General features: G+C 38.5%; 1 protein-coding gene across 1 annotated transcript in view; it reads left to right on the top strand.

The window, feature by feature from the left end:
- The window catches only part of LOC126259912 (DNA-directed RNA polymerases I and III subunit RPAC1), a 186,417-nt gene extending 173,645 nt beyond the window's left edge, over positions 1–12,772 (top strand). The window contains exon 9 of the mRNA XM_049957002.1: positions 12,559–12,772. Coding sequence (XP_049812959.1) covers positions 12,559–12,665 — 107 coding nt within the window. The 3' untranslated portion in view covers positions 12,666–12,772. The remainder of the gene's footprint in view (positions 1–12,558) is intronic.
- Positions 12,773–13,876: the final 1,104 nt, after the last annotated feature.

Here is a 13,876-nt window from a genome sequence, read left to right as displayed (position 1 = left end):
CTTTCCTCCTATATAAAATGCCTCTAAAGATTTTGTAATATTTCTTAATTTGAGGATACTGCACACTGTCAAAATTTACCTTCACTGATTTCCAGGTTGAATCCTCATTCTGATGGTATCTCATATTTTTACATATCTGCTCCATTTTCCTCTTTCCTGAAACCTCTTTCATATACCTTATCTGAAAAGTACCCTCTTCACCATTTTCATTTGGCACTTCACTCATACCATTAGGCAATCGAGATAAAGCATCTGCCACATAATTCTCTGTACCTTTAACATAGCAAATATCGTAATCAAATTGTTGTAGGTATAAAGCCCAACAAGTTAGCCTACTATTAAGTAAACGGCAATCTTTAAGAAAAGTTAAAGCTTTGTGGTCAGTATGTATGATGAGCTTATGGCCCCACAGATAATTTCTAAATTTCTTTAGCCCCCATATAATGGCTAAAGCTTCCTTTTCCGAAATAGTGTAGTTTCTCTCGTATTTTGTTAGAGTTCTACTTGCAAACGTGATAGTCCTGTGTTCGATTTCTTTGTCATTACAGATTTCTTGGAAAACTTCTATAACAATTCCATAAGCACTGCTGTCAGTACTCATATGGAAAGGTTCTGATAGTATGGGGTGATGCAAAATATTGTCATTCAAAAGTTCATTTTTTTAATTTTTCGAAATTCCTTATACACCCTTCAGTCCACACAAAAGCACTATTTTTCTTAAGTAGATTATTCAAATGAGGACTATTAAAAACTTGCCCCTTGACGAATTTTCTATAGAACCCACATAAACCTAAAAAGGCTTTCAACTGTTTTCTATTTGTAGGAGCTGGACATCCTGATATTGCACTTAACTTTTCCGGATCCTTGCCAATGCCGTTTGTAGTAATAATGTGTCCCAGAAACTTTATTTCCGATTTCACAAATTCACATTTCTTCCACTTAAGTGTCATGCCCCCTGCTTGTAGAGCAACAAAAACTTTCCGCAATAACTCGCAATGCTCTTGCCATGTTTCTGTAGCAATCAGTAAATCGTCTACATAAATGGTTAGCCGGGAACTCAGTTCTCTCCCTAACACAAAGTCCAGTGCCCTAATAAATACTGCCACAGATGTGCTAAGCCCAAATGGCACTACTTTATACTGATAGCATTTCCCGGCGAATAGAAAAGCGGTATATTTATGGGATTCTTTACTTAATGGGATTTGCCAGTATCCGGCGGTCATGTCCAGACTGGTTAAATATTTCACGTTATAAAATTTTTGGAGCATTTCATCCAGATTTTCCGGTCTATCTATTTCCTTCTTTACAATTTTGTTCAAAGTTCTGGCGTCGACAACTACTCTCACTCCCCCATCCCTTTTGTTCACGATGATAAGGGGACTATTATATTCGCTACTACTTCGTTCGATTACCCTCCATTCTATCATTTTATCTATTTCCACTTGAACAGCCTGCCTCTTTGATATGGGTATCGAAAACGGTCTTACGAAGAAAGGTTTATGCTCTACGGTCTCAATCTGGTATTCAAAATTCTTAACTAGGCCAGGTTTGTCCGAAAATACGGGGCTGTTACTATCTAAAATTTCAAGCAATTCTGCTTTCTGTTCGGGAGATATTCCCTCTAAATTTTCCACCATTCCCTTAAATTCATGCCCCTGCTTGTCACTCTCATTTAATATTCTCTGGACATGGTACACCTCATACTTGTTTGTCAACCCATCATTCCCTTGGTCGATCTCCAACAACAAAGAGTCAATTTCTGAATCAAACACTTTCCCACTTTCCTCAAAATTTAATTCCAAATTACTAAATGTACTGTTAATTTTGATCACTCCCTGGCTACAATCAATAATAACCTTTTCTTTATCCAACCAATCTATCCCCAAAATCATTTCAGTACTCAAGTCTGGCACAACCAAAAAATCGTGTTCAAAGTTTTGTCCTTTTATACTAAATTCAACCAAAATCTGGTTCTTTACCGGCTTACTAGCCTTACCAGTTGCACCAACAATTTTTACACCTGTCACTGACATAATTACTAGCCCAGGCTTATCACAAATGTGTTCGAAAAACGATGGGGAAATTGCACTTATCTGAGACCCAGTATCAAGAAGTACTTGCAATTTCACGTTATAAATTTCAACTGGTATTATAGTTTGTTTAACCGTCGAATGTTTTTCATTACCGTGGTCTTCCTTGAGCAAATCCGGGTCGACAATAACATCGTCCCAAGATATGCTTTTAACATTCACTTCACATATATCTGGCGGTTTCTTGGGTTCCGGAAGTTCAAACTTATTAATTACCTGAACTCTTTGCGAAATAAACCCTGAGTCGTCTGGTGGTTCTTTCTTTCTTTGTTCTGTTTCAACGTCTGGATTTTGTTTTGATACGTTGTCATCGTTAGGTACAATATCGCCATTAACTGCACCCCCTTTATTTTCACTGATTTTCTCATACCCTCTTTCAGTAAAAGTATATTCATTTTCCTTTACACCTGAAAATTCATCTTCACTAGAATCACCACTACTTTCTTCCTCAACATCAGATTCACTTAAGTACACTACTTTTGCACAATAGGGAGAGTTAGTACATTCATTTTCGTCTGTATTTGCGTATCTTTCATCATCCGAACTATTGTCGGAATCCAACCATTCCGGATCGCTTTCAGGTTCTAACATAAAAGCTTTTCTGAGACAGGCACTAAGTTCCTCCTCTGTATTGTCGTCAGGCTTGGATTTTAACTCAATCTCCTCTTTTGGCAATACGGCCTCATCCTCAGCTTTATTCACATCCACTGTGACTTCATATTCGGTGTAATCCTCGTGGACTTTGATTACTTTCAGGTAATCATCTGCCCCTTCTCCACAGTGCCTCTCGGTAGCAGCTTGTACTATTGGCGGACTGTTAGCAGAAGTTATTTCTTCGTCAATGCTGAGGATTTCATCCTCCAAATCCTTCCTACCCTTAATCTGCATCCTATTGGCGGCACGCGTACTTTGCACGGCGCTATTTATTCTCTCCTCTTCCAATTCGGGCCACGTCACCTTATCGACGTCCCTACTATCTCCTTTTCCACTAACTAATTTCTTTGCCTCATACTCCTTCTTAAAATCCTCCCACTCACATTGCTTTAGGCCCTTGTACAGATCGTCGATCTGCACATGCCAATCAGTTACTTCTGCTAATTCATTCTCGCCTTTTATCTCATTGCAAACACTGCTAACCGCACCTCTCTGTGTATTCACAGTTTCCTTTATCGTTTCCTTTGCCACGGAATTATCACTCGTAAAATTTTCATTAGCTCTGACGGCTATGTTCGTATCTACTGCTGCCGTATTTCTAGTGGCTTCTTTCCTAACAGATGTTCTGCTAGGCTGGGCCATTGCCCTCTGATGCTCCACTCGCCTGTTAACATGTAGCGCTCTGTGCGGCAGATATGACTCATTCTGGCTCGCACCTGACGCTTGTTTCGCCACAACATGTCGCGGCGTCCCATGTCTGTCCCTAGCCTGTCTCATTACATTACGGTCGGTCCGGTATCTTTTTTCAAATCGGGGCCGGTATGTATTGTCCGCTTCCGTTTGGCCCGCAACGTTCACGGAAATTAGTTTCCCGCGTCGTTATTATTTTGCGCGGTATACCCTCTACCGCGACCTGAATAATTTCCTCTACCTCTTCCTCTGCCTCTTCCTCTTTGTATTACATTGACGCGAAATCCATCGCCGTCGTTTCGTACGTCATTGTGTCGGTTATTATGGTTACCAAAGTTTTGATAATTGGCACGACTTGCGCGCCAATGGTCTTCGTCTTCGACCCTTTCTAGAAATGCTTGGAAGCTGCGATGATTGCTTCCTACATACCTCTTTGAATCTTCTGGGAGCTTTTTATATAACTCCCAGATAATTTCTGAATCTGATCTTCGGCCTCTTAAATGCGTCAATTTCCGGTACCAATGCTCGCAGAAATCTTTCAAAGAATTCCTGCCCCTGTTATCATGCTGTTTGGCCATGATGAACTCCCGCCATAAATGGTCCTGCTTTTGTTCAGACCAATATTCTTCCGTAAATCTTTGCCTAAATTCTTCGAACGTCATTCGTTCAGTATTTAAATTTATTCCCCAGCGCTTAGCATCACCTGCTAAGGCGCTAATTACTACATTTATCTTTTCCTGATCAGACAAGTGCTCAGGAAATACTCTCTCGCAATTTTTGATAAAATCTAACGGATGACAGCCGTTATGTTTCTTGGCTGGATCGAAGCGTTCCTCGCCTTCTAACAGCTTCATAATTGGTGTGCCATTACAGACAACACCAGGTCTATCTTTAATTTTGCTTTCCAGATCGAAAATTCTGCCTTGAATTTTCGTAGTATTTTGTTCACAATTTTGAACACATCCGGTTACTTTTTTATCTAAATCTCTTTCAGTTTCTAAAACTACCTTTTCCAACTGTAATATTCCGTGTTGACATTCGTTTACGATCTCAGTTTTAAGACCGAAAACTTTTTCGTCTACCTTAGTTTCAACCAGAGGTTCTACTTTCTCTTGGATGTTGAGAATTTCAACATCGAATCTACTATTAATGTTTCCAATTTCCTCCTGCATAGTATCCATATTCTTGTTAATGGTATCAACTTCAAATTTCAGAGTATTTACCACAGAATTTAAATTACCCACTTTTTGTTCTACCTGTTCTATTTGTTTACTAATTTTAATTCCCTGTCCTTCTACCTGTGCTTTAATTTGATCCACGTGTGTTTTAAGCTGCTCATTCTGTGTTTTGAGCTGCTCGTCAACGTGCGTTTTAAGTTGCTCATTCTGTGTTTTGAGCTGCTCGTCAACGTGCGTTTTAAGTTGCTCATTCTGTGTTTTGAGCTGACGTCCCTGTGTTTTAAGTTGCTCGTCAACGTGTGTTTTAAGCTGTTCATTCTGTGTTTTGAGCTGACGTCCCTGTGTTTTAAGTTGCTCGTCAACGTGTGTTTTAAGCTGCTCATTCTGTCCTGCAATTTGTTTGGTTAATTGTTCAAATAAGTCGTTCATACTTAAAATTTTTATACTGTTTTGTTCTACAGGATCGATGTGTTCCAATTCTACTTCAGAAGTTTCTTTCGGTTCTTTATCTGTGGTGAATCAAACATGTCAGTGGATTCGTTCACGTACCCACTATCATCTACCAAGTCACCCTCTACTTCATGTTTTGTCCCTTGCTGTGTTCGAGACGATCTCGACATTTCAATCTGTTCGTTGACTTGTTCATGGTATTGTATGTACGCCAATTGTCTTCCGCTAACGCCATCTGTTATCTGGCCGCGTAAACTCCGGCTACTACCAGCCGCATTCTCCATTTCGCTTGGCGCATCTACCCTGCCTACGTTCCTGTCCATATTGAATGCCAACTATACCACACTATTATACTTGACGCTCACTGTAATTTATTTTACTGAACTTTATTGCTATTCGTGCCACTGAACATCCACTGTTCGATCTTTACGTTAATTTGTAATCGACAACAACTGGATGTCCTGTCACCGGGAAGCCACTTGTAACGCTAGCTGTACGTTAGCTGTATAAAGCCTGTACTGTAATAAGTTCATGGGCTTCACCTTATAAACAAGGATTTTAGTACATAAGTTGACCACGTGTACCTAATAGAAGCAAGATCGAACTTGTACTCAGTCAATAACTACAGTGATGCATCAAGCAAATGTAAAGTATAATTACTCTTTCGCATGGACAAGAAGTACACACAGTAGATGCTACCTATAATTAATAATTCGGTCGCCAGCCTACTTAGGCAATGAGTGAGTTTTTCCTTGTACAAGTGGGTGCATGTACAAGCATAGTAACACGTAGTAATGATGCATTAAATGGCGAAGTTTGAAACCAGAAAAATCCACTGAACTAAAGTTTTCTCTTTTTGTACTAATTTGGACGAGATAAATTCACACAACACCACACAGCAATGATTACTACGAACGGCATTTTGTATATTGATCACACTGAAATCGGGCATAGATTGTCCTAGAATGAGCAGTTTTGAAAGCACACATACAATGTCACTATTAAAATTGGAAAACAACACTAATGCACTTAGGATTAATATAGAACTTAACTTTACTGGTCAAATCTGATCAGCACATTTCAAGGTTTGAAAGAATGGACAAGAGAAGGGGGGGGGGGGGGGGGGGCCTAAAACTGTTATTGTCGTTATACTGAAACTGTTAAGTACTAAAAGGCAAATTAACACTCAAAATTATCAATCTATGGATAACTACTCTTTTGTCATACTTCTGAATAATTTAACTGTCATTAGTTCTGTCTCAAATTAATTAAATAGCATCGCTAACTCAATTCAAAAAACTCTCTTCCAATTTAGTCATACTTTCGTTCTTTACCAACATTTGCAATAACACACAGAACTTTTAAACTTCTTTATAGCATAGATTGATCTACTGATAATTCTTATTAACACTAATTTTTAAACTTTCAGTTCAGGATACTCGGGTTGCACCATACGAGGTAAGGATCCTGTCTAGGTCAGTGATCAGGATAAGTCATGGCTATGGCAATTCTGGTAAAAGTCACGTTATTATTGAACAGTTAGAAACATTTTTGACACTGGTCCACACAGATACACTTCTAAAGATGAAATAAATGTTTGACCTGTGCAAGTCGGTGCGGCGGTTGGCGGGCAGCTAGATAGCGAGCAGCACGGCACACATACAAGCATGGCTAAGGCTCTCATTACATAGGCACTTTCCTTCTTCTTAGCGTCGTAATCTTTCCAACTTTGTGCCTCAGAATATAGCCATGCCAAATAGTCGTCGGAATCGGTGCATCCGAGGCTCAATGGAATCCACTTTTCCTGGGTAGCCGCCTCGGTACAGTACGTGTTCCTCTGACCGATTCACAACTCCGACTGTTATACTGAGACCGTTGTGCCGAACCGCGCCAGTGTGCGTCTTCCCGCGCTCGCCTGCCTCCACCTTTTCCCGCTCCCCTACAGGTAGGGTATTCACCACAGGTTTTCTACTACACATATCCTAATGCATTACCTACGTATGGACCAAGTGTATAAATTACAATTTTCACATCGTACAATAGTTTTAACATTAAATACACTTCCCTTTGATTACCACATTATTTGAAATCCAACATAAATAATAATATTCATTTCAAAAGTTACTCACAGTTTCTTTAACATCACGATACGAACCGAAAAAGAAGTTCAAAACATTGCTTACATTAATTTATCTAAATTCATAAAGAAAGAAAAATTATTATATGTACAGTTGTCGTTACAAGTTTGCTCTGTGATCTGCTCTGCAGACACTTTGAAGATTATCAATCATCCTCCTTTTATGAAGGGGTATGTTAGAACTGACATAACCTTTTTTGACCATGCCTAGGTGGCAGCAAATTTTCTTGGATAGTTCAGTCCCTGATTCTTCATGGTGTTACTGAAGAAACCTTTGTTAGACTCCCATCTCTCCTCTCCATGCAAGCTTCCGGATGAAGAGCTAATGCTGCAACAGGATGTCATCAACCCCTCCGCCCCCCTCTGCCGCTGCAGGGCAGCCCCAGGCCTGTGAAACAGACTTCAAGCAAGAGCATTATCCAGGACAGTGTGGACTGGAAGTACTAGTGGGAATACTGAAACATGAAACTTGTTTCATTTTCTAATTGTGGTCTGTTGTCAAGTCACATCTGGCAGAGGGATGTCCACAAGTGTATGGAGCCAAATATTGGTGGGGATTTTATCATTCCAGCTATAATGCACAATGGCTCATTGAGGTGTTCACTTATTTTGTTGCTGTGGCGTCTGCATCCATGCTAGTGTACAATACTCAGCAGCTGAGTGCACTAGCTATTGTGCGACATTACATAGGAAATCTGCTTGCACTCCCATAGTTTTTTGTCACAATTTATTTATTATGTTATTTCTGGTTTTTTGCATTCATCCAATCTGGTACAGATGTTTTTTAGATGTCCTAGAACAGTCAAAAGTGATGATGCCAGTATATTTTAGATAAATGGTGTGGTTTATTTGTTTGTTGTCAAATGAAACATTTGAGCCTTGTGACACCCAGATGTAAGTGGAATGTACAACACTTTACTTTGTCAGGGTTTTGCCACATTCACCTCTTCTTATAATATTCACTCAGCCGCTCAAAATCATCTGTCAGATTGTGTTCTCTTTCATGTATGAGGATGTGCTGAAAAGTAATGCCTCTGAATTTTTTATTCTGTTATCAGTATAGTTCATGTGTTACATGTTGTTTGTTGTGTCTAGACCATACAGCCTAGACACAATGCGGTAGCCGATAGGGCACGCAATGCTAACGCAGACGGGCGTGAAGTCTGGAACATGAGACTTATAAATGAATAAGAAGAAAAGTACGTAGATGCTTGTTACTTAACTTTTAATTAGTCCTTGGAATACATCTCTCTTGAATATTAGTAAGCTATAGGCACTGATACAAATGGCGCCTTGCTAGGTGGTCGCCATTTAACTTAGCAGAGGGCTATTCTACTGTCTATCTCTCGGCAAATGAGAGCAAGGCTTAGCACGTCCAATTGCTAGCTATGTTGTCCGTACAACTGGGGACGAGGTCTCCTCAGTCTCTCGAGACCTGCCTTGTGGTGGCGCTAGGTTTGCGATCCCACAGTGGCGACACGCGGGTCCGACATGTACTACAGGACCGCGGCCGATTTAAGTTACCACCTAGTAAGTGTGGTGTCTAGCGGTGACACCACATTGTTCATATTAGTTGGTTGACTTTCGTGCTGTGCTGATGCAAGTTGCAACACTCTTGTCATTAGAGGGCTGTGAATTGTAGTGAGTAATATGGTGGTGTGTAATGTAACTATATCAGTGCATGAGAGCGAGCTCAGAAAACTGAAAGCACGAGTTTGAAGAGTTTATCTGAACTTAGAGCACCCTCTTCTTCAGCATGACAATGCCAGGCCACACAAAACATCTGCAACAGTCTGAAGCCATGAGTTCACTGTGATCAAGAGGTAAGGTTGTGACTCTGTCAACAAAGTCAAACATTCTAACACCGAGCGAGGTGGCGCAGTGGTAAGACACTGGACTCGCATTCGGGAGGACGACGGTTCAATCCCACGTCCGGCCATCCTGATTTAGGTTTTCCGTGATTTCCCTAAATCACTCCAGGCAAATGCCGGGATGGTTCCTCTGAAAGGGCACGGCCGGCTTCCTTCCCCATCCTTCCCTACTCCGATGAGACCGATGACCACGCTGTCTGGTCTCCTTCCCCAAACGGTTGCACGAAATTTTGTCAGTTGACCACGGTTTTGATTGCACTAGGGTAGGGCAGTTTTCATCAGAATAAAATGTTACATCGAATACCTAAAATATAATGATGTGGATTGAAATAATATACACTTAATAGGATTAGTTCCATAAATTACATACAAACAGAATGTACTTACATGTAATCACATCATGGTCCAAAACATTTGAGCAAAAGTGCTCTCGGCAATGTCATAAGAATATAAAATAAAATGTAAAAGTATAAGATGATTCTCAACCAGATAAAATACTCGATCGAACATAATGATAACTGCAAGGTCACTTAGGACCAAGAGGAGCGTAATAGAGCTGCAACCATCAGACTAAACGGCTAAGACGCTGTAGGCAGGCACAAGGTGGATACAGGAACAGATTCACACCATGTAGCAGAAGGATGTAGGTTGCAGTAAGTACTGGGAGATGAAGAAGCTTGCACAGGATAGAGTAGCATGGAGAGCTGCATCAAACCAGTCTCAGGACTGAAAACCACAATAACAACAACGGAAGGCAATCAAAATACAGACAACTTAAGAGCAAATGAGGTATTACAAGGACAATTTTAAACACTATTGGTAAGATACAGTAACCCGCATATGAAAGTTACAACATAACATAACAGTTTATTTAAAAAATAAAATACAGTTCAGTTAATATACAGAGGAAACATAAGATTAGAAGGAAAAACAATGTTTAGGAGAGTACATTGAGGAGAATATCACCAGTCAGACATTTTTAATTAGTAGTTATGTACCTTGAAGAAAGTTTTTGTTGCGTAACTGCAAACTGTTCGTTAAGAATGAGACCGTCCTTCAGAGATAGGTGTTTAAAGATTTTATAACTTTTCTAAGATGTTAAGCCTAAAGTCTTTTTTCTCTGAGTACAAGATCTGAATGTCTTGTACATCTTTAGGATTACACCCTTGGCAAAAGTTGGTTCATGAACATTGGTGCCTTTTTTCCCTAGAAGATGTTCCTTGAATCTTATCAAAATAGCTCAGCCTGTTTGCCCTATGTAATAGGTGGAACAACTGTAACAAATAATTCTATAAGCACCAGAATTTTGCAAAGGAGAAAACATAGGTTTCAAGTTATGTATGATGTTACTTTTTAAGAAATTATTAGTGGAAAAGTCTGCTCTACAGTTATACTTATTTTGAAGCAGGCACTGTATTTTGTAAGAAACTGGACCCAGAAATGGTGTATAGAAAAATCTTTTCTTTTCATTAGGTTCATTATTAGAAATGCCTAGGGTGGTGATTCTCTTATTGGTTTTAGTGAAAATCATTAGAGCCACCTCCATCCCCCTTTCTAGTGAAAATCTCAAATTTTAAATCAGTCTGATTAAAACTATTGCAGTCAATAATGGCTATGACCCTTCCATAGTAGATAATATTTTTAGTAGTAAAACCAATAAGAGACCATGGTGTCATTACATGTAAGTACATTCTGTTTTCATGTAATTTATGGAAGTAATACTGTTAAGTATATATTATTTCAATCCATGTCATTATATTTTAGGTATTCCATGTAACTTTTTATTCTGATAAAGATTGCCCTAGTGCAATCAAAACCGTGGTCAGCTGACAAAATTTTGTGCAACCTAAGTGGCTGTATGTACGTTCTGTAATTAAAAAGCATACGGTTGCTATATAAGACCCAATAGAATGCTTAAAATTGAAAGTTTGTTTTATTTAAAAAGCTTTAAGAGTTTTCTCATAAAACATCCAGAGGTATTACTTTTCTACATGCCTTTTTAGATGATTTGTTTGGATGTCTAGTGCCATCTTATCATTATAAATATTTGTTGTGTATTCAGTGGTACAGTGTGTTCATCCATTAAATATTGTTCTGGTGTTGTTGAAGCTCAGAGCCATGCCTCAGTATTCTAATCTGCTGGAAGAGAAAAACAATAGGCTACTACTGATGCACCCTATGATGTTGTGGCTGTGGCTTACCTCTTTTGACCACTCATTTATGATGAAATGATCTAAACCTTCTGAAAGAGGACCTAACATTTAGCCCATGGATTCCTTCTGTGGTTCACCAATTTTCAGTGAGTCACCAATTGTCTTAATGATTTTTACTCGTATTCAGACATGTGTTCACTACCAGTTTACCAGCTAATATACTGTATATCCATGTTAGCAGCAGTGAGGTAATCCTAGTCTAGAGTTCGGATTTTATGAAGGATTGGAAGCAGAGGTAAGGCTGTAGCTCCATCAATAAAATCAAACATAGTTTATACTCGAACATAATTTATGAAAGTCATAACTTATTGGGAAGGTGTTATCAGTGTGTCCTGCAGTGTTTTTGTAAGTAATCATCCTGCCAAATTTTCCATAGTTAATTTTTTAGTCTCTATTCTGTAAATCAGGCTTGTTTTTAACATCATACTTTAAAACTAGAATCATGCTTATAATTTTGCATTCTTTGAATCTATGAATGAATGTGTGATGGAATGTGAGAAGCTGGGAACAGGCTGGTGCAATTCAAGCTTCAGATTTTTCACTTTTTTATGTTTGGATATTTTAATCATTTATGCCTCAGAATCTTTTGATAAGGGTACATATGGCCACATTGTTCGACCTCTGAACAATAGTATTTATAAACAGTATTGTTTTAACAAGGTAGTCAGTAGACAGATCTAGTGCAGTAAGATAGAAGTTAATCATCATTACTTTTTATGTAATTTCATTGATAATTTAGTGTTGTTTCTATCACTGTTATGCAGCATTGCTTCATATAAAATTTATAATTTCAAGATGAAAAAGAACACATTATTGTGCCTCATATTCTTTATACTATTTGCTTCTGTATTCGCAAACAGAAAATCATCATCTCACAGCCCTATGTACCTTTCATGTTAACTAACTGCAATGGTATTTTGGTAACACTCTTCTTTAATTGTTTCTTCCTGACCATGGATGTACAGTACAGTTCTTTGTGGTATATGACATGAAAGAAGGATGATAAATTTGTGACATTACATGATAAAATCTATTTGTCATGTTCTTAAAGTACCCTTACATGAATTATTTTAGCATGTTCATACGAACTCACTCAGCCATTAACCAAAAATCAAAATCTAATTATGTTTGCAGAATGTGTTTAAATGTGCTTTATAAGTGGGAGGTACATACATTTCATGAACCCACTTTATTGACCAACAAAATAATTAACTGCCTGAAATATCAAAATATTCTGTTTTCATATTATTGATATACTCTTCATTCTAATTTCAGTCACTATTGAGTCTGTTGGAGCACTTCCTCCTGATGTTTTGTTCACTGAAGCAGTCAAAGTTTTGAAGCAAAAATGCAGGACATTTTTGGAAGAACTGAATCGCTGATTGAAGAAAATGCCTGTGGATGTAAAATAAGAATGTTCACCGTGAAGGACCTGTGATGTGATAATGTAGATTATTTAAGATAAAATTAAATACTTTGATATAATTGATGTTTAAATCTTTCAATGTATTTGTTTGTTCATCTCTAGACAATCTCCAGTGTATACCTTTAATCAAAATACACATTATTGCCATTACATCTGTACATACAGCATTTCAGAAACACACCCTAACCAATATTTAAAAAAATGAAAATCACATTTGGATGCCTAAACCGATTTATTCACAAACCTTCACAATTTTACTCTTTGGCAGCTTAAGTTTTGCAGCACGGTGTATGTCCAAAAATATTTAGAACATTCAAAATAGAACAGCGGCAGCAGGATCATTCTTGTCTCGAGGAAAAGCACATACACTGTATGCCTTTCTTGGTTTATGGATGCACAAAGATCTTATTAATTTCTTCTTTGAAACAATTCTTCTCTAATGTCTAGCTTGTACATATTATTGTAGGTTACATGGACAGGATGAGGCTAAGTACCCTCTTGATTTACATCTGAAAATTCTTTTTACGTTCACTCAATTCTGCACAGTAATGTACTGTTTAAAATGTTATGGTTAATTTAAAACTGTTTGCTATGTAGGTGATCATTATCTCTGTATCTTGTTTTGTAGTCAGGTATTTGTCTATTTAAAAGAACAGTACTGTTTATTTTAAAGTTTAATCATCACAAATTTATGGAATGAGGGAAGTTATTTCTGAAGGATTGTGTTGGGATCAAAGGTCCGTTCAAAAAGAAATGAGCCGGGGGCATAATTACAGAAACCAGTACCTGTATGGTAGAAGTATTGACCCTGGCTGTTGAGACAGGTGAATTGCTGCAGTGTTAACCAGTTCTGCACGTATAGCTGGACATCGTCATCCAAGGTGAATCATTTGCCCCTCAGAGCCTTTTTAAGGGGACCAAAAATGGCATAATCACAGGGAGACAGGTCCAGGCTGTACGGATGGTGGTCGAGAACATCCCATTTGAATTTCTGCAGAAGTGCCACGACTGTGTTGGCCATATGAGGCTTTGCATTGCCATGGAGCAAAATGACCCCACGGGTGAGATTGCATGGTTGTTTTGATTTGATCGCTTGGTGAAGAGTGGTCAAGGTTTGTGAGTAATGCTGGGCATTGACTGTTGTCCCTGTGATTACGCTATTTTTGG

This window comes from Schistocerca nitens, chromosome 5 (genome assembly GCF_023898315.1).
Source record: "Schistocerca nitens isolate TAMUIC-IGC-003100 chromosome 5, iqSchNite1.1, whole genome shotgun sequence".
NCBI lineage: Eukaryota > Metazoa > Arthropoda > Insecta > Orthoptera > Acrididae > Schistocerca > Schistocerca nitens.
Note: the sequence above shows the minus strand (reverse complement) of the source record. Positions and strands in the feature narration are given on the sequence as shown.